Below are 26279 nucleotides of genomic sequence, written 5' to 3' on the forward strand. Positions count from 1 at the left end.
TAGCACGGGCAGCCCCTGAGAAGTGGTGCTTGAGCAGAGCCCTGGCCGGAGACCCACTGAGAGCTCCTCATCCAGCCCTGCAGTACATATGAGACCCTGGCAGCTCGTGAGCAGGCACCAAAGGGCTTGGTGGATGCCAGGTAGTGCCATGATTCACCTCCTGGCCAACGTTAAAAAAACCGGCATAGCCACAACACGGACTACTCGCCCCTGGAGATCCCAGCAGGCCTGGGACTTCTCCCCACTGACCGGGGCCATCCTCAGGCCCATTTAAGCACCACGGCAATGAGCCCGACACCTGGCCCCACACAGTCCCGCTCGTGGACACTCACGCTGATAGTGCTGCAAGAGCCGGTGCGTCCGCACGTCCCACACCTTCACTGTGTTGTCCATGCCGGCAGCAGCAATGCACGTGCCGCTGGGGTGGAAGTCCACGTAGGTGACAAAGCTGGAAAGACAGGGGCCACCGCAGGCTATAGGAGGGCTGTCCTGGCTCAGAACAGACCTGAAAACATCCAGCACTTTCCCTCCCGTGCATACCTGCTCAGGCTGTCCCCTCAACCCAGAACACCTCCCTCCTGCCCTGTTTCTTTACCAGGTGGCCAAGGAATAGCAAGGAGAGGGTGAGAACAGTGGCTAGCAATGACCAGAAGTAGCCTCACCAGGGAGCAAATCCCAGCATCCACTTCTAAATACAAGTAGAGAAAGTGTCTTCAGCCCAAAGGTCAGCTGATGGCTCAGGGGTTTTCAGAGTTAGAGCCGGTGCCCTCATCAAAGCAGGAGGCAGGGCAGGCCCTGCCAGCTGAGGCCCAGTCCCAAAGGGCCAACAGGGCCCCAGGGCCGCTGGTTCACCTATCTCCAAGAGACAGGCCAAGGGCCCTCAATATACCAACACGTAACACCCAGAGTGGTATCGTGGCCAGCTCTCAGGAGGAGCCTGTCCTTGGGGCTCCCAGCCTGAGGAGGCAGAAGCTGGGGTTCACTGAGGAGCCCAGAGCAGGTGAGTCCCTCTCCTGGTGATGTGGCACAAAACGAATAGCCTCCAGGGGCGCCTGGGTGGCGCAGTCGGTTAAGCGTCCGACTTCAGCCAGGTCACGATCTCGCGATCCCGCGGTCCAGGAGTTCGAGCCCCGAGTCAGGCTCTGGGCTGATGGCTCGGAGCCTGGAGCCTGTTTCCGATTCTGTGTCTCCCTCTCTCTCTGCCCCTCCCCCGTTCATGCTCTGTCTCTCTCTGTCCCAAAAATAAATAAATGTTGAAAAAAAAAAATTAAACAAAACAAAACAAAACAAAAAAAAAAACGAATAGCCTCCAAGAACTTACAAGAACCTGACAAGCTTTTTCCTTTATAAAACCATCACCATAGGTGACATACTAACATGATTTAGGAGGGTCCAGGCTCACCTGCTTTCAGACAGACGGGGCACAATTGGAAAACTGGAGAATGAAGGGGAAAAAGAGGCCCCAAGAATTATAGGCCTTGAAGTTAAACACTCCTGTTATCTGTGGGGATGGGAGTGAGGCTGAACCTCCCATTCACATAGGAAAAACTTCAGAGACAGAGAGCAGCAGAGACGTGGTTCCACATGAGGCCACTGGGGCCCCTCACGACTAGGTCCTGCAGGTGGTGGACAGGGTCTGGTGACTTACCCGCCATGCTCACAGTAAGAGTGGACACACTCCCGGCTGGTCTTGTCCCACAGCTTGACAGTCTTGTCATCACTGGCAGACACAATGAGCCGCCCGTCGGGAGAGAACCTGAACCAGGCAGGGCACAAGTCACACCACTGTCATGGGTGCTGCACAACTATCCTCCACAGCCACCTCTCTGCACTGCCCACCCCCCAATCCCAGAACCAGCCAAAGCCACACACCCTGCTCTGACCCTGAGTGATCCCAGCCAAGTGGCTTTCCTTCTGTGAGATGGGTAAGAATGGCGCCCACCTCACGGGAAGCAGGGAGCAGCGTTGCGCGCGCAAGCCCCCAGCACTGCACGTGGCATACGACACCGCGTGGGGTGACCCCTGATGCTAGCAGCATGAAGGTGGTCCAAAGCCCACCATCAGCCCCGTTATCCTGTTCCCAGGCCCCCCGAATCTACATACTGCCCCCCGCCACACAAAAGGGAGAGCTGGCCTCCAGACCAGCCCCCTCAGAAGCCTGGATCCCCAACCGGCAGCTCAAGCAAAATCAACTTCTGAGAAGCAGACTCAGATTCAAACCCTAGCTCTGCCATTAACCCCACCAGAAACCGTACTCTTCCGGGCCTCAGCATCCTCATCAGCATAATGGGAACGACACCATTTAGCCTGCAGGGCTGCCATGAAGAGTGAAGAGAAAACGTATAGAGGCAGCAGTGACATCATCCTGCTGTAGCTAGTGCTCATAAACAGCCCCTTCTGACTTGCTTTGGGCCTCATCAGCACAGTTGTCGGGGCGGCCAATCACGGCTGGCAAAGGACCAATGCACTTGTCACCTCTGAGCTTAAAGCTTCTCAATAATTTACAATGTAACAACGTCTTTGTTCCCACTTCACAGATGAGGAAGCGGAGACGCAGGAATAGAAAAGAGTAGTGAAAGTGTTTGCCCAAGGTCATGATACTGGCACCTGGCAGCATCTCTGTACCTCTCAAGCTCCAGGTCTCAACAGGACAATGCTCACCTGGCACAGCGGACCCAGTTGATGTGCTGGCTTAGGGAGAACAGGAATTTCTGGCGATGAGTCGACCACACCTTAACTGTCTTGTCATCAGAGGCTGTCACGAAAGACTGGCCATCACTGCAGAAGTGGACACTCCTCACTGTGGCCGTGTGTGCCCGGAACACAGTGGACTCGCCTTTGCTGCAGGAGTGGGTACTCCAACTCAGGAAACCCGTAACAGTGACACAAGGGCCCATGAGCACATCAAAGCTCTCCCCACTCCTCGGGAGCCCCTCCAAGTTGACACAGGCCTGCGCACCCGTGCCCCACATGTTGCCCATGTGTGAACAGCACCAAGATGGGACCCCTTCCAGAATGGCTGGGGTAAGCCCAGAATCCCTCTCCCAACACCAAGGGGAGGGGCCCAGCTGGAGCTCCAGCTTCTGATGGCACCTCTTCAGAAGCAGAGCAGATGTCCCACTACGTAAGTCCAGAGCCAGGATGGGGACCTGAGTGTGGACAGCTCTGGGACCAGGGCCCCAAGCTCAGATAAGCCCTTCGACGTCTATAACTCACACATTGGGTATCCAGATCCGGACAGTTTTGTCTCGGGAGCCTGAGGCAAGAAGGTGTCCCGAAGGGGAGAAGTTCACACAGGTGACAGCATCCTTGTGGCCCGCAAAGCGGTAGGCGCGTGACTGGGGCTTCATGTGCCAGATCATGAGGCATGAGTCCATGGAGCCGCTGGCTGAGAAAGTAGGGACGCTGTGACCCTCAGGTCCAGTGGGCCTTGAGCCTCCAGCAAGACAAAGGGGTAAGGGGGCAGGGGACAGGCCACACTTCCAGTGACCACTGAGCTGGTGTTTGGAGAATCTACCGGTCATCAGCTCCCCAAGCAGCAGGCCCACATGGGAGCCAGACCAAGAGATGCTCTTCACATGCCAGCCCTGGGCTGCAACCCATGGCCTCTGAGAAAACTTATCCTCCACAGGGCCCCCGCACAGTCACACCCTAAGGGCTCTAGAGAGCAAGTCCTCCCAACACAGGGCAGCCAGTCCAATCCAACTGGGCCTTTTACCATTGAGAGTGCCCACATCAATCAGAAGCCTGGCGATCCCCAAGACAGGTCAAATAACTTCAGTTTGCTCTTAATCTACACTGATCACAAGGCCAACAGCCTCTGAGAGAGGACCTTGACCACAGGATGAAGGGAGAGCCTTGTCCACAGAAACAAGAAAGCTGCAGCCATGACAGCTGTGTATGAATCCCCAAGCGGCCAAAGAGCAGGGGTACTCAGCTGGTGTGCAAGGGCAGTGGTAGAAGAGGCGTACCCGGCTCTACTCCACGCCCTTCTCCTGGATGCTCCCATAATACTATGGACAACAGAATGGAGGACCCAAGGAAAAGAAAGCACTGTTTAGGGCTATTCCGTAACCCAGACCCAAAAGGTGGCTGGGATATATGCAGTGAAAAGCCCAGAAGCTGGTCCCACCCTCAAAGCCTATGTGACCTTGGCAAGGCCCCCAACCTCTGCCATGTAGAATGAAGCTCACAAAGCCCCCAGCACCCAGACAGCTGACCAGCTGAAGCTGCAGGTCTAGACAAAGCACCCGGGTTCTCACTGTGCCCTACCTCCCCCACACCACACCTCCCAGGTAGAAAATCAGCCTTCTCAGCTCATAAGCTAGGGCCTAGGAAAAGACGCCTCCTCTTACCCAGCTGCTTCGTGTTGAGACTGAAGTCCACACAAGTAACTGCATCTCGGTGGCCCTTAAAATGCCTCTCCAGCGAGGGGTCCTCCTGTGGGACAGCCAGGGTCAAATGAGTGAAAATGTGGAGGAGGATGGGGCTTGACCCCAGGGCCAAGACTCTTCCTATAATAGGAAGAGTTTAAAAAATGCTCAAGGCATGGTCTTGGATATAGAAAATCCTAGGGAATCCATTAAAAAAAAACTAAACCAGTTAAGTAAGGTTGCAGGATATAAACACAAGTAACATACAAATATCGATCCTATACACCAGCAATGAACAATCTGAAAAATGATGGCAATTCTATTTATGACACGTGAGAAAGAATACTTCGAAATAATTTAAAAAGAGGAGTGCCTGGCTGGCTCAGTCAGTACAGCATATGACTCTTGATCTCAGGGCTATAAGTTTGAGATCCATGTTGGATGGAGAGATTAATTTTTAAAAAAATCTAGAAATAAAGGGGGGAAAGGAAAGAGGGAGGAAAGAGAAAGAAAGAAAGAAAGAAAGAAAGAAAGAAAGAAAGAAAGAAAGAAAGAAAGAATTTAACAAGAGAAATAAAGGCTTACACAGTAAAACCTGTAAAACTTCATTGAAAGAAGTTTTAAAAGACCTAGATGAATGCAAAAATATCCATGGTCACAGTTTAAAAAACAATTTTGTTAAAATGCAATACTTCCCAAACTGATCTACAGATACAACACAGTCCCTATCAAAATCTCGGGGGCCACTTTTTGCAGAAATTGACAAGCTGATCTTAAAATTCATACGAAAATGTGAGACAGCCAGAACAGACAAAATAATCTTAACCAAAAAATGGAAAAAGTCACTATGGAAAAAAACTTTGCGGGGCGCCTGAGTGGCTCAATCGATTAAGCGTCTGAATTCGGCTCAGATCTTGCAGTTCGTGAGCTCGAGCCTTGCGTCAGGCTCTGTGCTGACAGCTCGGAGCCGGCAACCTGCTTCAGATTCTCCCTCTCTCTCTGCCCGTCCCCTGCTTGCACTGTCTCTGTCTCTCTCAAAAATAAAATAAACATTAAAAAAAAATTTTTTTAAACAAAAAAATCTCACTGTTCCTCAAAAAGTTATCAAATTCTAGGTAAATACCCCAAAGAATTGAAAGCATGTTCACACAAAAACTTGTACACAAGTGTTCATAGCAATATTATCTATAATAGCCAAAACGTGGGCAAACCTAAATGTCCATCAAGAGATGAATGGGTAAAAAGGGGCACCTTGTTGGCTCAGTTGGTTGGGCGTCTGACTTTGGCTCAGGTCATGATCTTACAGTTTATGAGTTTGAGCCCCCTGAGTTGGGCTCTGTGCTGACAGTGCAGAGCGTGATTGGGATTCTGTCTCCCTTTCTCTGCCCTGCCCCACTCATGCTCTCCCTCTCAAAAATAAATAAATGTTGGGGCACCTGGGTGGCTCAGTCGGTTAAGCCTCCGACTTCGGCTCAGGTCATGATCTCACAGTTCGTGAGTTCAAGCCCCATGTCGGCCTCTGTACTAACAGCTCAGAGTCTGGAGCCTGCTTTGGATTCTATGTCTCCCTCTGTCTCTGCCCCTCCTCCGCTTACACTCTGTCTCTCTCTCTCTCAAAAAGAAATAAACACTTAAAAAAAAAAAAAGAGAGATGAGTGGGTAAACAAAATGTGATCTCTCCATACAATAGAATATACTCAGCAGTAAAAAGGAATGAAGAAACAGACATGCTACAACATGGATGGACCTGGAAAATGTTACGTGAAAAAAGCCAGATACAAAAGGCCACATTTTGTCTGATTCATTTATATGAAATGTCCAGAATAGGCAAATCTATAGAGAATGAAATTAGATTGGTGAGGAGAAGGGGAGTGACTGTTTAATGAGTACAGGCTTCCCTTTGGAGTGACAAAAATGTTCTGAAATTAGATAGTGATGATTATTGGACAACAATGTGAATGTACTAAATACTAATGAATTTTACATCTTAAAAGGGTACATTTTATGGCACGTGAATAATATTCCAATAAGGCTATTTTTCTAAAAGAAACAAAGAGAGAAAATGGGGAGTCTTTCAGCAACCTGCATCTCAGGATTCAGATTCCGTACCCTCAGTCCCACTGTGAACCCAAAGGTCAGCCTGGACAGGCCCCAAGGGCCGCTTCCATCATCTCCACTCAGCCCAATGTCAAGAAAGCAGTAGTTTAGGTCACTGCTTAGGAAGACATGGAGATAATATTCCAGAGACTGTCCACTCAACAGCAGCTTCTTAGCATTTGAAGAATCACAGCCCTGCTGTGCAAACATCTCCTCCTACCCCAAATATCAGAAACCTCAAAAAAGCACTTCAGGGACACCAGGGAGGCCCACAAAACCTCCCCTTGGGGGGAAAAATGTCCTTGGGAAAGAGCAAGGCCATAGCCACCTCCACAGAGCTGTAACCAGAATAAAGGCCCTGTGCCCAGCTCCACCCCCAGCACACCTGCCAGAGTCCCCTTTTCAACATGAAAGGGAGTGGCAGCTGGGGGAGGGCCCCCAACAGAACAGCAACTGCCTCACCTGAACCTCTTGGGAGAACAAGGGTAAGATAATGCTCACCTCTAGGCTCAGCGGGAAGAAGCAAGTTCAGATCCACCTCTGACCAGAGGGCCCCTGAAACCTCCCAACACCCTTCCCACCTCATCCCACCAGGCTCTGTGGTTCCTCATCTCCCCCAAAGGTGGCTTATATATGGAAGGAAGTGGGGAGGGACTTAAGGGAAGGGCACTAGGTTAGGGGTCAAAACGCCTGGATCCTATGCCTGGGCCCTCTGCTCAAGTCCCCACACGCCTAAGGGTGCCAACAGGCACCACCCAGTCTTCCTCTCAACCCAGCCCAAAGGCCAGAAAGAGGAGTTTTGGAGTGCTTCCCTCTGGAGGAACCTTAGACTCAGGGCGCCGGGCCCAGATCATGCTGCAGACCTAGGCTGCCCCTTCCGATAAAGGGGTACGCTAAACTGGCCAATACCCAGCTATCCACTGCTCAGGATGGCGAGGCTGAGCCCAAGGGAGGCCCTGCGCTAACCCCAGGTTTGACCTCCAGTTGGAACATACCAGTACCAGTGTCTCCTCCGCTAGGATGCAAATCCTGGGAGCAGGGACTGGTTGGTCGGCTCCGGGAGCCCGCAAAGTGTCTGGCACGCAGAAGCTGCTCACTACGTGTCCCCACCCAGCGCCCCCTGCACAGACAGTAAACTGGGACCGGAGAGAACTGGCTCGGAACCCGGCTTCCCCCTCGAAGCCGTCGCCCCGGCCAGGCGTCCACAGTCCGGGCGGGGAAAGTAAGGCCGGGCAGACCCGCGGGCAAAAACTTACAGGGCAGGGCGCAGCCATGGCGGGCCCGGGGCGCCCAAGGCGCCGGACGAGGCAGCGTCGGCCGTTGCGGCAGGTTCAGTTTCCGCGCCCCCAACCGCCGCCAATAGCAACGCGGGTCGCGTTGCCACGCCCCGCCCACGACGATTAAAGGAGACGCAGCGCCTCTGCTTTTTGCCCCCGGCCGGAAGCAGAGCTGTGTGGATGGTTCCACAGTGTCAGCGCGCAGCGCCTACATGCCAGGCAGCCCACGAACACCGCCGCCAAAGGCCTCTGTCCACCGTCACTCATCCCCTGAGAAATTTAAAAACCCAGGATGAGGAGTTCTGTCCACCGGCCCATAGCCCGGTTCCTGAGACGGTAAGCAGAGCCTTCTGGGAAATGCAGTTTCAAGACGGCCGCCGCCATGCGTCGGCCGGAAAGTGGAACTACTCTTCCCAATATACCTTGAGGGTGAGCCGGGATTCACCACCTGTAGCAAGTATCCCGGAAGCGGAGGACACGTGGGTCGTTGTAGCCTTGTCCTCTTAAAGGGCCCCGGAAGCCAGGTGTTCCTCCAATACCTTAAGATCCAATTAGTCGCCCCTCAGAGATTCTTTAAATGGTTCGCTCCTCTGAACTTAAAACAGGTGTTGGTTTAGGGGCGCCTGGTTGGCTCAGTCTGTTAAGTGTCTGATTTTGGCTCAGACAGGAGCCCACGGTTGGGTGGGTTCCAGCCCCACATCAGGCTCTGTGCTGTCAGCGGTGAGTCCACTTCAGATCCAATGTACCCCTCTCTCTCTCTGCCCTTCCCCGCTCACAATCTCTCCCTCTCTCAGGAATAAATATTAAGAAAAACAAACAAGTGTCAACTTAAAAGAACACCAGTCACTCTGAATCACATTCATACGTGAAGAAACCTAGATTCTATTCTGTTATTGCTACTTCCTTGTGTGACCTGTGACCTGAGGGAGGCGGGGGCGATGGGGGAGAGGAATACCTCTGCTCCAGGCGTCAGTTTACCCATTAATAATTGGAGGGAATTCGTGATGCAGCCTGGCCTTCTCCGGACTCCTCAGACCTGAGAAGGTTTATAAATTCCATCTCTAGAGGCGCCTGGGTAGCTCAGTCGGTTAAGCCTCCAACTTCAGCTCAGGTCACGATCTCACCGCCCGTGAGTTCGAGCCCCGCGTCGGGCTCTGGGCTGATGGCTCAGAGCCTGGAGCCTGCTTCCGATTCTGTGTCTCCCTCTCTCTCTGCCCCTTCCCCGTTCATGCTCTGTCTCTCTCTGTCTCAAAAATAAATAAACGTTAAAAAAAATTAAAAAAAAATTCCATCTCTAAAAGAAAAGGAGACATTTCTAGATATGTCTCCTGAGGCAAGAGAAACAAAAGCAAAATTAAACGTATTGAGATTATATCAAGTTAAAAACTTCCTACACAGCAAAGAATATAATCCACAAAGCTAACAGACAACCTCCTGAATGGGAGGAGATATTTGTAAATGACATATCTGAAAAAAGGGTTAGTATCCAAAATATATAATGATTTATACAACTCAACACCAAAAATTTGAATAATCCAATTAAAAATGGGCAGCGGCGCCTGGGTGGCTCAGTCAGTTGAGCGACCAACTTAGAATCAGGTCATGATCTCATGGGTTCATGGGTTCAAGCCCCACATCCAGATTTGTGCTGACAGCATGGAGCCTGCTTTGGATTCTGTCTCCCTCTCTCTCTCTCTGCCCCCTTTCCACTTTGTGTGCTCACGCTGTCTCTCTCTCTCAAAAATAAACATTTAAGGGGCGCCTGGGTGGCTCAGTCGGTTAAGTGTCCGACTTCAGCTCAGGTCATGATCTCACAGTTCGTGGGGTTCGAGGCCCACATCGGGCTCTGTGCTGACAGCTTAGAGCCTGGAGCCTGCTTCAAATTCTATGTCTCCCTCTCTCTCTGCTCCTCCCCCACTCATGCTCTGTCTCTCTCTCCTTCAAAAATAAATAAAAACATTAAAAAATAAATAAATAAATAAATAAATAAATAAATAAATAAATAAATAAATAAATAAAATAAACATTTAAAAAAAGTGGGTGGAAGGGGGCACCCTGCTGGCTCAGTCGGTTAAGCATCCAACTTCGGCTCAGGTCATGATCTCACTGTTCATGAGTTCGAGCCCCACGTCGGGCTCTGTGCTAACAGCTCAGAGCCTGGAACATACTTTAGATTCTGTGTCTCCCTCTCTCTCTGCCCCTCCCCAACTTGTGCTCTGTCTCTCTCTCTCTCAAAAATAAATAAACATTAAAAAAATAATTTGGGGGCGCCTGGGTGGCTCAGTTGATTAAGCGTCCGACTTCAGCTGAGGTCATGATGTCACGAGTCCATGGGTTCAAGCCCCACATCAGGCTCTGTGATGATGGCTCAGAGCCTGGAGCCTGCTTCAGATTCTGTGTCTCTGTCTCTCTCTGCCCCGCCTTCACTCACGCTCTCTCTCTCTCTCTCAAAAATGAATAAATATTGGGGCGCCTGGGTGGCGCAGTCGGTTAAGCGTCCGACTTCAGCCAGGTCACGATCTCGCGGTCCGTGAGTTCGAGCCCCGCGTCAGGCTCTGGGCTGATGGCTCAGAGCCTGGAGCCTGTTTCCGATTCTGTGTGTCCCTCTCTCTCTGCCCCTCCCCCGTTCATGCTCTGTCTCTCTCTGTCCCAAAAATAAATAAACGTTGAAAAAAAAAATTAAAAAAAAAAGAATAAATATTAAAAAAGATTTTTTTAAATGGGTGGAAGACATGGACAGTTCACCAAAGAAGACATACAGATGGCCAACAGACACATGAAAAGATGCTCAACATCACTCATCAATAGGGGAAATGCAAATTAAAGCCATAATGAGATACCACCTCATACCTGTCAGAATGGCTAAAATCAAAAACAAAAGAAACAACAAGTGTTGGCAAGGATGCGGAGAAAAAGGAACCCTCAAGCACTGTTGATGGGAATGCAACCTGGTGCACTCACTGTGGAGAACAGAAGTTTCCTCAAAAAAGTAAAAATAGAACTACCATATTTTTATTTACCTAAACAATACGAAAACACCTAATTTGAAAAGATATAGGCCTCTCCCCATGTTTAGTGCTGTATTATATACAATAGCCAAATTATGGGAGCAGCCCAAGTGTTCATCGGTAGATGAATGGATAAAGAAGAGGTGCTGTATTTATACAATGGAATGTTGCTCTGCCATCAAAAAGAATGAAATCTTGCCATTTGCAGCAATATGAATGGATCTAGAGAGTGTAATGCTATGTGAAATAAGTCACAGAGAAAAACAAATACCATATGATTTCACTCATATGTGGAATTTAAGAAACCACACAAAAGAACAAAGAAAAAAAACCCCACAAACTGGTGGTTACCAGAGAGGAGGTGGGTAGGGGGATGGGTGAAATACGTAAAGAGATACACTTACCACGATGAGCACTGAATAATGTATAGAATTGTTGAATCACTATATCATACACCTGAAACTAATATAACACTGTATGTTAACTACACTAGAATTAAAATAAAAAATAAAATTAAAAAATAAAAGAGAAGGAGACTTTCTAGGGGTCTGGCCACTAGAGGCCATCCCTGCTCACTTTATGCTGTGGAAAGTCCAGGCTGTCCTTGTCTAGACCTTCAGCCCTGCTCCGGGCATCTTCCCAACCTGGAACTGACCTGGACCGGATGTTTTGCAATATTCAGGAACCTTCTGTCACCTCCCCTGGACAGGCCAGTTTGGCCAGACTCCAACACTGATTAGGATCTGGCCAGGCCCTGAGGTTTCTTACTACATCCTGAGACCTAAGGTGGTGTCTACGTGGACCTTCAAACCAGAACATATTCAGAAAAAGGCACATGTAGATAGCTGGCATGGAGAGGAGTGGATCTCTCCTTTGGACCTGAAAAGTCTGGGGCCATAAAGAAGAAACGGAGATACATTTAATCTCATTTTCAAGGTGATTTGGCATAGGTTTCTTTACATTACAAATGTTCAGGTTCATTTAACTTAGATATCAAAATTCTCCTTAAAACAACATTTACTGTGGGGTGCCTGGGTGGCTCAGTCAGTTAAGCATCCAACTTCAGCTCAGGTCATAGCTCATAGTTCATAGGTTCGAGCCCTACATCAGGCTCTCTACTGTCAGCGCAAAAGCCGCTTCAGATCCTCTGTGTCTCTTTCTGCCTCAGCCATGCGCGTGGTACACACACACTCTCTCTCAAAAATAAACATTTTTAAAAATTCAAGTATTGTATCATTCATATACCCAGAAGTTGTTCAACACTGTTCAAATGATGATTTTCAAGTCTTCCCACCAACTTCACCTTATTCAGCTATTCTATTGCCTGCTATGCAAACACTTAAGGTGAAAAAATTAAGGAAAAAAATTAAATACAGAAAAATCTATCCATTAAACTCAGAGTTCTTTTATTGTTGTTATTGGTAGTGTTTTTTGTTTTTGTTTTGTTGTTTTGTTTGTATAATTTTAGCTATGGAACACCCTTGGTCTATAGAAGCTCACAGTCTACAAAACTGAATTTAGAGAAACCCTTTTGTAAAATGATTTTCAAATGTCACGCTTGCTCAAAGTTACAGGCACTCTAAGATTTTACTCATCCTCCCTGGTCTTTCCAGATCCCACTATTTTCTATCCTTACCCATCAGAAGAGGAGCTGGGGGTGCCCCACCCACTCTGGCTCATTTAGTCTCCAAAAACTGCAACACCACATTCCGCCAACGCCATAGAGACAAGCCAGGATCCACCACTGGCACAACCTGCATAAACCAAGATTGGTGCCTCCCGTTTGACTGAATAGCTCCCACCCTGTGCCACCTCCATCAGATTGGACTCCATTTCTATCTAAGTCCCTCATGTTGGGGGAGTCCCTCAAGTTGCTCAACGTTGGAGGAGCCAACATTGCTGGCCTCAATGTTGAGGGGGACTAGAAGAGAGCTTCTTTTTCAAGCCCCCTTGTGGCAAGAATGTTTCTATCCTGGTATAAAGCCCATGGGTAGGCACCCCTGCAAGAGACGGTCCCCCTGTCATCACTCCCAGACCCCCTGCCCAAAAGCCAACACCTCAGGGTGGGGCAGAGAAAGCAGGAGGAAAGGTAGGGATCACACCCACCTGCATAGCCCAGTCCAACCCATGCCTGGAAAGCCCCATCAGTTCTGTCACTCAGCCCTGCACTGCCGCCTGGCTTGGAACTGAGCACGGCAGCTGAGGGCTTGTCCCAGCGTCAGGCATATCTTGGGGTGAGCCCAGGCCCTGCCAACTTCATGCTGGGTGACCTACCAGGAGTTACACCATCTCTCTGAGCCTCCATGTCCTTGACTGTAAAATACTCGTAACATACCTGCCACAATGGGGGAGGAAGGATTCCGTGAGCTATTAATCAGTATCAGAGCTGGATACTGAGCTGCCACTTAATACATTTGACTTTTTACTGTGACCTCAACCACATCACATACCTCCTCTGTTCCCACAATCTCGCTGACACCTCTCTGCCTCTGCTCCTACCTCTCTCCCCTGACTGCCTCTGCTCCAGCCACATTGGTCTTCTTGCTGTTCCTTGAATAGGAATGTGCCAAGTGTTCTCCCATCTCAGGACTTTTGCATTGGCTATTGTCCCTGTGTCCACTTGGCTCAACCCATCACTCCTCTCAGGACTTTGTTTGTATGTCACCTTCTCAGTGTGGCTTTCCCTGGCCACCCTGCTTAAAATGCCAGCCTGCCTTCCCTCTATTTTATTTTCCACAAGTGGCATTGCCATCTGGCACACTGGACTTGATGGTTTGTTATCTTCTCCCCTCTTAGAACATCAGCTCCAGGGGCGCCTGGGTGGCTCAGTTGGTTGGGCGACCGACTTTGGCTCAGGTCATGATCTCACAGTTTGTGAGTTGGAGCCCCGTGTTGGGCTCTGTGCTGACAGCTCAGAGCCTGGAGCCTGCTTCAGATTCTGTGTCTCCTCCTTTCTCTGCCCCTCCCTTGCTCACGCTCTGTGTCTCTCTGTCTCTCAATAATAAATAAATGTTAAAAAAAAAGAAAAAGAACATCAGTTCCAGGGAAAGGATGTGACTATATTCCTGCACCCAGCACAGGGCCCCAGAGAGAGTGGGGTCACAGTAAATATTTGCCAATTAAGTAAATGAATCGTGACAAGATTGCTCACAGAAGGTAATGAGGTCTGGGGCGCCTGGGTGGCTCAGTCGGTTGAGCGTCCAACTTCGGCTCAGGTCATCATCTTGTGGTCTGTGAGTTCGAGCCCCGTGTCAGGCTCTGTGCTACTGACAGCTCAGGGCCTGGAGCCTGCTTTGGATTCTATGTCTCCCTCTCTCTTTGCCCCTCCCCCACTCATGCTCTGTCTCTGTCAAAAATAAATAAACGTTAAAAAAATAAAAGAAAAGGTAATGAGGTCTGTGAAGGGTGGGACTTGTTCTCAGCAGGAGAGAAGGGGAAGGGATTAGGGTAATTGGGGAAAGCTTCCCTGTGGGGGCAGGAAAACCTGAACTTCAGAGCACAAAGAGGGCATAGGTAGACAGGAGAGAGGGTGGGCACAATTCCAGTGCAGGGAACAGACTAGGCAAAGGTCTGGTGACAGGATTGAGGGTGGAGTATCTGGAGACCAGGGACAAAGTGGATGGCCTCAGAAGTAGGGCCAGATTATAAGGACACAAGTGTTGACAAGAATCATGGGGAACAGTTTCAACGGGTCAGGGGACTAGCCACATGTCTGTCCCCTCCTTGGGCTGAGGTGAGCCAAAAGAGACCCCTCACAGATGAGGCTACGCTATCAGGACTGGGAGTGACCCCTGCAGGAGGACCTTCCCTCTGAAGTCTCATTGCAGTTCTGGGCCTTAGTCTTACCCTATGTGGAAATGGCACACCCCTACAAGCCAAACTTCTCTAAATACAGGCCATACCCCAAAGCAGGAGGGGTTTAAGGGGCCACAAGCCTTCGTCCTCACTCAGGCCTACTCCTCCATCCAACAGCATTGGCCACTCTGGTAAGAAGCCCACACCCGTGGGGACACTGGGTGTCCCTCTAGGTGAGTGTCCACCTTGAGCCTGTCCTTCCACATTGCAAACAGTGAATGCATGACTAGAGCTGCTATGGCAATTCCTGGGGACAGTGATGTCAGTGGATCTGGGACCAGTTTCCAGGAGGTGTGAAGATACAGAGTCACTACGCCACACCATCCACTCAAGTCAGATGTGGACGCCTCTGTGTGCTGAGTCCTCCCGTGAGCATGACCAATGCCCTCACTCTCACAGCCCCAAGCAACCCCTTGGAAGATGCTGGCCCTCCCCTTCACATTGTCCAGGGAAAAGAGAAGGACCCAGGGCAGCCCAGCTATGATAGAACAAACCCCAAAAAACTGAGGCCACCTGGCCTTGGCTTTGCACAGGTGGGCTGGGGGTGGGGTGCAAATGCCATCAAAGGTCTGAACTCAAACGTGAGAACCTTCCTGGTAGATAATGCTGACAGGGCTTCAGAGCAGCAGTATTCAGCCCTGGCTGCCATTTAGAACCTTTGCAGGTGGGGCCACGTACCAGTGTCTTACAAGATCCCCAGGTGAGGCCATTGGGCCCAAGCTGCTCTAAACCAGAGTGACCAAGAGAACTTCCCGTGATGATGGAAATGTTCTCTACATCTACACTAATACAGTAGCCACTGGTTACATGTGACTATTGAACATTTGAAATGTGGCCACTGTGCCTAAAGAACTGAATTGTAAATTATATTTAATTTTCATTAACTTCAATGTAACAGCCATATGTGCCCAGTGGCCACTGTATTGGACAGCACAGCCCCAGACTATGAATTGACTCTGTGGTCTTAGGCAAGTCACTGAGCGTTTTGGACTTCAGTCTTCTGGTGAGGCCACGGGGAACATAGACCCAGTCCACAGTAGCCAAGGTAACTCTTTGTCCTGGTGCCCCACTGCCCAGCTGGAGGAGTGGGGGTGGTTGGAGTTACCAGCACAACTCCAGAGATGTGGGGCAGGACGGGAAGATGCAGGCCACAGCCCCTTGGGCCCCATAGCAGGACTCTGCTGGCTGCCCCCAGAGCATTTGGAGTGAGAAGCTGGGGTCAGGGGCCCAGAGTCAGAAGGCAATTGGATTTCCCCCCTCCAGGGAATCCTGAATTGCAGTGCAGTGAACTGGCCTCGAATAAGGTCAGCAATAAAATAACTGATAACTTTAATATATCAGAGTCACTGTACCCCAAATGCCACATGAAGTCTTAGTGCCAACCCCAGGAGTGATACAGTATTTTGTCCATTTTACTGATGGAGAAACTGAGGTGCAGAATTAGTAAGTGGGGAGCCAGGATCAGAACCCAAGTCTGTGTGCCTGCACAGCCAGAACCTTTAATTCTAACACATATTGGAAAAACTAAGAACCCTTACATAGTTCAGGCCCCAGTGTAACTTAAAAGGGTCTTAAGACTTTAACCCCCAACAAGCAGAGATGGGGGCCAAAAGAGTCCCGAAGTGACTGGCCCCACGCTAGAAAGTCCTTTGTTGTCTCATATTTTATCTTAGTCAAGTCAGTTTGGCATCTACTTCTCTTCTAATATCTTTTTAATATCAAATTAATGTTTTGATGATGGACCAGTTCACTCCAAGTCATGCTGATAGTCAGGAATATGCTCCAGTGTATCCTGTAGTTTCATGTCCCCCCTCCATCACCCATCATTGTGAGAAGCAGGACTGTAGAGGGGCACCTGGGGGGGTTCCATCGGTTAAGCATCTGACTTCAGCTCAGGTCATGATGTCATGGGTCATGAGTTCGAGCCCCACATTGGGCTCTGTGCTGCCAGCTCAGAGCCTGGAGCCTGCTTCAGATTCCGTGTCTCCCTGTCTCTCTGCCCTCCCCCACTCACTCTCTGTCTCTGTCTCTGTCTCTCAAAAAAAAGAAATAAACATTTAAAAAATTAAATAATATTAAATTAAATTAAATTAAATTAAATTAAATTAAATTAAATTAAAAAAAAAGAAGCAGGACTGTAGAAGAGTCTCCCAGCTGGTCATCAAAGGGTGTGAGCTTGTTCAGAGGGCCTAGGGCACAGGGTTTCCAGAATCCAGGGTATAGTTGGTTTCAATGCCGATTTCCAGGCCAGCTGTAGAGTCTGACTCCATGGGTCTGGGTGATTCTTATGTGATGGTCCTGGTAACTCACCAAGAAGCCCTGGGCACAGTGGGGACCAGGACAGCCCTGCCCTGCCTTCAATGGGAGCTCTCACCTACCTATGATGCTCTGGCCAGGGACCAAAGACTAGACAAGTCTCAACTCTGACCCCAACTTGCTCTGTGGTCCCAACTTGCTCTGAGGGGAACTCAGGCCTCAGTTTCCCTATTGTCCAATAAGGACATCCATAGGGAACCTCTAAGGCCCTTCTGGTCTCAATGGGTGGATGTAGTTGGGCAGACTCCCTGAGGGAAGTGGCTGGAGGCAAGCCTAGCCAGACCTCCTTTGTCTCTCCTTCCTCATCTTGTCACACTGGCCTCCTGCACTCCAAGCTCAGACCCTCCCAGGGACCTTTGCACTGACTGTTTCCTCTGCTTGGCCTGCCCTTCTCTGAGATCATGGCTTGTCTCATGCATGGACCTTCAGGTCTCAGCCTGAACATTAACCCCTCAGAGACACCTCTTTCCGGGCCCACCCCAGGGACCCTCTCCTGCCTTCATCCTCCAGGGTGCTTATGAGCAATTGCTTTCTTGTGCATCTTCCTGGGGAACATGAGCTCCAGTAGAGCAGGAACCATACCCTGCTGGGTCACCCTGCCCAGTGCAGTGCTGGGCACTCATCATTGGCCTGACACAGGGAAAGGTCACCAGAACTTTGACAGTTCAGTCACCCGACTCACTGGACCCAAGCGACACTGGGAAACCCTTTCAAGGGCCCCAGTGATGCCCGGACTCAGAGAGAAGGGCTTTCTATTAGGTTGGTACCAGGAAATTCAATTCCACAAGCATCTGTGAAGTACCAGCTGTGTGCCTAGCCCTATTCTGGGATCACTACATTATGGAGGGTCAGGTACACAGGAGCCCTTGTGCCTGGCTCATCAGGGGAATCAGATAGAAGGAGCCATCAAGCAAGCTGAGCCCAGTGAGTGTCCTCTGAGGGGTTCCATCCAGCTCAGCACTGGGGTGTCCCTCTGTGGATAAGATGGGAGGCTTCCAGGAGGAGGCATGTGGGAAGGGGGGTTCAAGGACAAGCAGGTCTTCCACAGAGAAATGGCATCCCAGGCCCCAGAAGGGCAAGTTATGGGATGGAAGAGATACACAGCTCCTCTGGGCTAAGGTGAGCAGTGACAAGCTTGCCTGGTGTGGACTCACCTCCACTGCCTAGTTTCCACCCATCTGTTCCCCTGCTCCTTGGGGATTGGCCCCGCCCATCCCAGCTGCCAGGAGCCAAGAGGTTCACCCAGGTGACAAAGGCCTCCTGTGGTGAGTCATCCTTGGGTCCCAGGTAGGTTCACCCCCCAACAGATTACTCATATGTGTGGGGCCTGAGCATCCACCTGTGCAAGGGAGACACTGAATTCCAGAGGGGATGGGACTTGTCTTATGGTCCTCGAGGAGGCGAGAAGGGGTTTGACGTAGATGTGGAAATGATTACACTTGTCAGTATTCCCTGGGGCTTGCCGTGTGCTCCCTCAGTCAAAACCCATCCATGGCTCCCCTCTGGTTGTCAGAATAAGGCAAGGTTCTCCACAGCCCATCTGCTCTGTCCCTGCTCCAGCCTTGCCTTGCACCCTATCCCACCTCATGGGCCAGACCTTCCCACCCTTGTGACTGGTCTACTCTATTCCCTCTGCCTGGGACACCCCAGTGTTCAGCCCTCAGGGCAAATCCTACCCTCTACCCTTGGCTCAAATGCCCCCACCCTCCACAGGTAGAAGGAAAGGCTGCTTCTCCTCCGGGCCCCATGGGGCTCAAGCTGCTCAGATTCCTTCAGGCCAGATCCTCCGCTTCTGTGGCTACCGGGCCTGGGTCTTCTTCTGAGGATCTCTGTGCTTCTGGAGGGAGGGTCCGGTCAATTCATTCTGGTCCCCTCTCTAGCACACGTGGAACGGACACAGGTGTGTGCCTAGCTGTGTGTGCACGTGTCTGCGTCATGACTGAGGATGTGTCCGTGTGTCTAGGAGTATGAGCGTATCTGTGTGTACACGCATATGTGTGTGTGTCTGAGTACGACTGACCACATGTGCCTGGCCGTGTCACTGAGCACTTCTACATGGCTGTATGTGTCTGCTGCATGTGTATGTGTGCCTGTGTGAGACTCTTTATGCATATCTTAGTTTGCTGCATATCTTAGTTTAGGTTCTTCCAGAAGCTCGCCCCGAGAAAGGATTCAGGGGTAATTTATTTGGGAGGTGATTCTGGGAAACAGCAGTCAGTAGGGCAAGGGGAAGTGACACAGAGAAACGAAAGCAGCCAGTGAAAAGTATGTTATTAAGCAGATGGCCACTGTGGGTGACCGGGGCCCCATTACATGGGAGAGCTCTGGGACACAATGCAGAACGTGCCTTGGGGCCCTCCCACCTGAAGATAAGGGAGACAAGGGGTTTATCCTCACATTCCCGATAGCCATGGTGCAGGCCTGGCACTTCCGGGCCATCTGGGGGAAGAACGCCCTCTGCACAGGGCCTGGAGTACCAGCAAGGAAGTCGGCCTTGTGTGCATGAAAGTTGTAAGAGGGAGGGGACCAGGAAGGGCGCCAACACAAGCTGCTACACCCTGCATGTGCTGGTGTCCTGCTATGCCACATGGACACAGGGACTCCGGTGACCTCTCTTACGCAAACTTCTGCTTGTCCAGGGAAGGTCAGCACAATATCAGGCAAGTAATGGCCTTGCCCTCCTTTCCTCTCTCAACCAGGCCGACACAGGATTTGCCAGATCATGCCAGGCCTGTGTCAGATTTGGCCAAACAGATCTGCACCTGCTTTGGGCAGTGTCAGTTTGGCCCTTGGGCCAGGGTAAAGGCAAGGGATCAAGCGGGTTGGGGGCAGGGAACCAGGGAAGGCCCTACTGCAGAGAGGACTAGAACCCAGACACCGTCTGTCTGAAACTTGCTGCCCACAGGAGCCTGGACAGTAGCAGGAAAGGCCACAAAGGCCACGCAGGGGAACTTAGCCTCCATCCTATAGGCAGCAGGGGAGTATTAGAGGCTTGGTGTGCCAGCGAGGGGTGCAGCCTTCCCCTTCATAAGGACCACTCTGTGAGACTGGAAACCTCAGCACTCAGAGGAGGTGCTTAACTGGACAGACTGGGCAAAGCCCTAAGTGTGACAGGTGACCAGCCCAGGGTGAAGGGGATGTACATGGGGGTGACATCGGCCAGGGGGCTATTCCTCTTTGGGGAGAGGTGGTAGCCACCTCTCAGCAAAGTGTAGGAATTCAGGAGTTCTGGGACAGAGTTGGGGGTCAGGGACCCATGGGAAAGGAGAAATGCCAGGTCTCACTGGCTTGGTCTTATGGCCACTGGCAAGGAGCTGGGGTAAGACAGGAGTCTGAGTGTCCGGGGGTATTGTGCTTGGCAAAGAGAGAGCATGGAGGTCCCAGCAGGACAGCCCCCAAGAAGCCCCTTCAGAAAAGGGAGAGGTCTGAGAACAGAGTGGCCTGGGTTGTTTGGAGGAAAGGGGTCCAGCTGCAGGGAGATATGACTTCATGGAGATGGCAGGAAGGGTGGCAGGATGCTGGGTTGTGGGGCAACCAGAGTTCCCACATGGACTGAGGCCATGCTGGGGTCCAGGGCGTGGTGAGGGAAGAGTAGGTAGGTAGGATTGGAGCTTGGGGAAGCCAGGACACTGGGAAAGTCTAGGAGCCAGCAAACAAGATTGGAGGCCACTAGCAGGGAGGGCATGGGTCTCCCCTGAGGCTGGGGATTGGTGTGCTTTCGTGGGTCAGGGGATGGAGGTAAGGGAGGAGGTGATAGTTCCGGGGTCCATGAGGGAAAGGCTGGAGTTATGCAGATTGGGTTCCAATCACAGGTACAACACTGACTTACTGTGTAGCTGTGGGCAGGAGCTCAACCTCTCTGAGCCTCATCTCCTCATGCAATGGAGATCATAATAGAAGCTAGGGGTACTGGGGCCACCGTAACAAAGTGCCACAAACTAAGTGGCTTCAAACAACAAAAAATGATTCTCTCCTAGTTCTGGAGGCCCAAATTTAAAAGCTGGGGTGTCGACAGGGTCATCCTCCTTCTGAAGACTCTAGAAGAGGACACTTCCTGGCCTCTTCCAGCTCCTGGTAGCCCCTGAGTTCCTGGCTTGGGGCCACATGACCCCACTCTCTGCCTTCTTCAAGTGGCTGTCTTCCCTACGTATCCAAATTTCCTTCTTCTTGTAAGGACACCAATCATGGGATTGGGGTCCATTCTCATCCGGTATCATCTCATTTCAACGTGATTACATTTGCAAAGACCTTATTTCTGAATAAAGTCACATCGACAAGTACTGAGGGTTTAGGACTTCAACACACCCTTTTGAGAGACACAACCCTAGGGAACAGAGTTGCTGTAAGGATTAAAATACAGGCCTGGCACCAGTAAGCTCTCAATAAATGGTAGTTTTAAAAAGCAGGGCACACTGGGGGGGAGATTGTGGGAGCTCAGACCGGCAGGCTTTTCCTGAAGGTACCTACATACTCATACACTCACACTTGTGTGTGCCTCAGCAGTATGAGTACACAGGAAGGCCAGGACAGGTGGCCCAGGGACCCCAGCCCTCAGTCTACCCACCAGGCAGAGCCATTCAGAACAAGGCTCAGGGCCTAATGTCAGCTCGCTGGGCAGGAGGCCCAAAGTCAAAGCCTTGCTTGCCAGAAAATTCCTTGGGAATCCTGAACAAGGCCACCACTGATATCATGTGCAAATTCACGCAGTCCCTGTGGGGGGCTACTCAAGGCTACCCAAACACAGCCTTGACATGAGCGGGGAGGGCTTACAGGGGTACTGCCAGCACAAGACACAGAATCAGACAGGCCACCCTGGTGAAAGTCCTGGGCAACACCCCCCCTCCCCCACCTTACAGAAGAGGAGAGTGTACCACTGCCCCACAACCTCCCTATACCTCCTCTGCATCTGGCAGTCAGACGGGCTTGGCTAACCCTCCTTCCCCCAGCTGCCCACTGGGATTACCCCTAGGCCAAGCCAGAGCCAATGGAGGCTGCAGTGGGGAGACAGATCTGGCCCCGTTCCTCAGAAACTTCTGGTTTCTGCCACAGGACACCCTCTGAGCTCATCAGGATCATAAGTTCATCAGCACTTCCATGACCTCTGGGGAGATGCACCAGGAACACAGAGTGCTCCAAGGATAGGACGCAATTCAGCACTGTTAAGGTTCACAGAGCCAGTGACAGAACCTGGCATCCACAGGGCCACTCCCCACGGCCCCAGCCTGGACACCTCTGCCCTCCTCCCCAGCCCTTCCCAGGGCACCAGACCTGGCATCAGACCAGAGGGCCCCATCCAGAGTTCACCTGTGAGGGTGTTCCTAGGTGCTCAGGCCTGTCTGGCCTGGGAGGCCCAAGCTTTAGCCCTGCTGGCGTCCTGGGCTCCATTCACTTAACAGTCCCCCCAACCTTTGCTGAGCACTGTGCTTGGTGCTAGGAACAGAGTCATGAGACAGCACAGCCCTGGCCTCATGGAGTCAACATGCAGGGCTGTGGAAAGAGCAGTGGTATTGGAGGGCATCTTGGAAGAGCAGGGGTACAAGGCTGGGTTGGGGGTGAGAATGATGGGATGAGGGATGATTGCCCCACCAAGATCTGGGGGAGGAGCATTATACAGGGCAAAAGGGACAGCAACAGCAAAGGCCCCAGGTGGGGATTTGTTGGGTAGGGTTAAGGGACAGAGAAACAAGTAGAGGGACAGTGTCACTGAGGTGGGGGGGCCTTACAGACTCCATGAGGACATGGCTTCTGCTGAGTGAGAGGGAGACACAGAAGAGCTTTGAGCAGAGGAGGACCTCTGTGTTTTAGCCTTAGAAAGATCCCTCTAGCTGTTCTAAGATCAGTGGTTTTCCAAGTGATGTCCTGGCAGCAGCTCCTGACAACTTGCAGAAATTCAGATTCCCCAGCACCCTGCTGAATCTGGAATCCTGGTGCCCCTCAAGCAGCATTGCTCAAGGTCTCCCGCCCGGCCAGAGGCTTGGAGAAGAAAGCAGGGTGGAAATGAGACTCACACTCTCTCTCCACCCACTCCCAGAACACTGTTGCAGCACACAGCCTGATACAGGCTCTGCCAAAACCCACAAGCAAGAAACTGGTTTACCTTTGTTCAGCCCATCTGAATTATATAATAGGCTTTCCTAACTTACTTGACCACAGAACTTTTTTTTTTCCAGAGAACACTGTGAAACGTCCTGCACCAGTGCTACTTAGGGTGCACTTTGGTTTATTTTCTCTGGGCTCCTGCACTGCACCTGGCACACATTGGCCACTCAACAACCACTCTTTGGAAAGTACACAAATCTCCCTATGGTGACGCTGACTAGATTTTGGGGATTTATAAATCTACTGACCTCTCCTGAACTCAGGGGGACATACTGGTTATGCTGGAACCCCAGGGGTCTGGGAAGATCAGGAACAAGAAGGGGAAGAAGGAGGGGCTGCCTCTGGCCTTTCCAGAACAATGACTGTCTCTTGTACTGAGCCACCCTGCCTGAGCTTGCAGTTATGTGGCAGCTTTTCTAGAAGGTTCTTTCTGCCAGTGTGTTGCTTGTTAAGAAGGCTTGGGTGAGTCCCCCAGAGATCAGGCTTTGTGGCGCCCTGTCTCACAGGCTCCTCCTGTGACCCTGACAGACAGCCAGGTATCAGGCCTTCAGTGAGAGCATAGCTGGGCTCTCCTTTGTTCCCAAGGAAACCTCACTGGGGCCCGTTCATTATTGAGAGACATTTGCCTTAAGGTTTGAGTAGAATCTCAGGAGCCAGGTGGCTTAAGGAGGCCCAGGAAGTGCTTGAGGGGTCACAGGATCACAGCTGTCCCTATCATGAGTGCCAGAAAGGACTTGGAACCACCAAGTCCATGCCTCCATTAAACAGGTGAAAAAATCGAGGTCCTGAATGAAGAGACTGTTATTATCACACAGCTTGACTGTAGTGCCCCAGAGTCCACACAGGCCTGTTGGGTACTTTTCAGAGTTGTACAGGACCATCAGGGCATCCGTGAGTATTATGGACACAGAAGAGGCAAGCCGAGGGAAGGATAGGGCTCTTGATAGCCTTGACCTCATCAGGGATGTGGGTTGGGGAAGGGATGGTGATGACACATCCCAGGGAGGTAGTGAGCACTTTGGGAGGTTGGGATAGCAGTAAGGGGGAGGGGCAAAGTAACGTGCACAACCCTGTGACCCTACATGGTTCAGCCCACGTGTGTGACCTCATGTATGACAATGTCACAACCATGGTGCACTGTGGCTGCCCTAGCATGCCTGCCTGTAACAATGTGACTTTGCAGCTATATATGGCTATGAGCATGTGTGTTACTGTTCCTATGATCAGAGTGGCTGGGCATGTGGCTGTGCAGAGGTGGTATCAGTGACTCTAGCACCTGCGGGCCTGAGACCATGAATGAACTTGAGAGATATCCAGTGTGTGCACCTCTGAACGTGACTAGCAGGTTGCTCTGGCAGAAACTTGGCCCTAAGAACTCACAAACCTGATTTGTCACTTCAGAGTTACCAGCAGAGATGCAGGGAAACTGTGGAAAAACTATTTTCTAAATGTAGTTAGGCAGAGGTAAATGAGAGCATTCCTGCTGCACGGTCATGGTCATCCTCTGATGTGCTGGCCACATAGGTGGTTGGAGAAAGACAACAAGAAGGGGCGAAGGTCTGGGATGGGGAAGACTTACTACTTGTCCTGTGGTCTGTCCTGTAGCCCCCATCCCATGCCAGCTCTGCTCCACAGACCAGGCCCAGGATCAGAGGTGGCCTGACTCAGGACAAGCACAGAGGGAGGCGTGGAGGAGGCTGCGTGGACACCTGTGAGGGCCCATGTGTGCTTGTTAATGTTTATTTATTTTTGAGAGAAAGAGACAGAGCACGAGCAGGGGAGGGGCAGAGAGAGAGGGAGACACAGAATGCAAAGCAGGCTCCAGCCTCTGAGCTGTCAGTACAGACCCCTACATGGGGCTCGAACCCACGAACCATGAGATCCTGGCCCATGCCAAAGTAGGACGCTTAACTGTCTGAGCCCCCCAGACGCCCCCCAGTGCGTGCTTGTATATGGATGAGAGGAGGTGTGGTGGCAGGATGCTCAGAATGTGGGCGCTCACAAATCTCCCCAGGGCAAGCTCCTACAAATGCCCAAGCAAGGGGGTGCCTGTTAGATGACCTTGCGAATTCCCCTTCCCATCTCTGGGTTATCTGCTGACCAACCATCTGCTTCTTGCTTTCCACACTTGCCTCTTGCTGACACAATCTGCCCACAAACTGCCCCATTTCTGGGGCCTGAGAACCCACACAAACCTATGCATTCACACAGTCCACAGCAAATCCTCATTTATTTACCCATTCCATTTATTCATTCATGCATGCATTTGCTCGTTCATCCATCCATTCATTCAACAAATGCTCATTGAGTACCTCTCTTGTGAGCCACCAGCACTGCTGACCCCCTCAAGCACCCTTCTCCCCAAGTCAGAGCAATGAAGGCAAAATCCCAATGGACCTTGATGTGGGTAGCTCAGAAAAGAGGAACCTAGGGCCTGGGTGGCATGGTGACAGTTACCTAGAGGGAAGCACTGAGCCCGTGTCACAACCAGGGTGATGCATTCAAGCCGGATGGGTTCTGGAGGTTGGGTAAATGTCATGGGTGGCCTTGCCCCATGCTAGCCCCCCCTGGCTGGGTCTGGCACGGCCACCCTGACTGAAGCCCAGGGTTTGCTGAAGTTGAGCCTCAAGGCTTCAGAGCTGTCTCCCAATCCCAAACTTCACACAGTAAGGTCCATCTCTTGGCCGGCTCTCAGGGCCCTTCAGTTGGGGCCAGGCTGCCTCTGCTGCCCTTCATGCTACGCCAGCCTCTGTGACTTCAGTGAGGCCTCAGAGGCTTGGAGGCCTTCCAGCTCCTACCCACTCTCCCTCCTCAGGGTCCTCAAAGTTCTAGAGAGCCCATTCGAGCATGCCCACCTCCCACAGACTTCTCGCCCATGTTTTCTTGCTCATATATTTGTCATAATAACAGTAATATAATGAAACACACCCATGCCTCCTCAGCCCTGGGCAAGACGGCTGGTGTTCCCAACTTTCCATGTTATAAAGTGCACTGGCCAGGGCTGGAGGTGGCCAAGGGCATAGATTCCCCAGCCTGGCCTGTTCTATCCCCATCCTTGTTGGCTCCTTCTGGTCCATTAGGACTCACCTCCTCAGAACATCAGAGGGGGAACTTCACCATCAGAACATCCCCTCCTCAAAGAGGCCTCCTCAAACCCCAAACAAAGCAGCCCCTATTCTTGTCAGACCACCTATGTGAGCACTCATTCTGTGGTCACATGTTGACACGGGCTTGTATTTACTATATATGTGTGT

The 26279-nt window shown here is 51.2% G+C and overlaps 1 protein-coding gene across 11 annotated transcripts in view; it reads right to left on the minus strand.

Moving 5' to 3' along the window:
- Window positions 1–26279, minus strand: part of POC1A (POC1 centriolar protein A) — a 101195-nt gene that overhangs the window by 67530 nt on the left and 7386 nt on the right. For 8 of the 11 annotated variants that reach the window (XM_045051020.1, XM_023249402.2, XM_019822527.3 and 5 more), the window contains 5 exons: window positions 4356–4440; window positions 3217–3388; window positions 2662–2841; window positions 1649–1756; window positions 333–448 (listed from right to left, as the gene is read on the minus strand). In XM_045051020.1, coding sequence (XP_044906955.1) covers window positions 333–448; window positions 1649–1756; window positions 2662–2841; window positions 3217–3377 — 565 coding nt within the window. In that variant the 5' untranslated portion in view covers window positions 3378–3388; window positions 4356–4440. Of the gene's footprint in view, window positions 1–332; window positions 449–1648; window positions 1757–2661; window positions 2842–3216; window positions 3389–4355; window positions 4441–7465; window positions 7657–7726; window positions 8065–26279 lie in introns of those variants that run through there. The other 3 variants (XM_019822531.3, XM_003982293.5, XM_019822556.3) reach the window with 3 other exon arrangements.

This window comes from Felis catus, chromosome A2 (assembly GCF_018350175.1).
Source record: "Felis catus isolate Fca126 chromosome A2, F.catus_Fca126_mat1.0, whole genome shotgun sequence".
NCBI classification, from domain to species: domain Eukaryota; kingdom Metazoa; phylum Chordata; class Mammalia; order Carnivora; family Felidae; genus Felis; species Felis catus.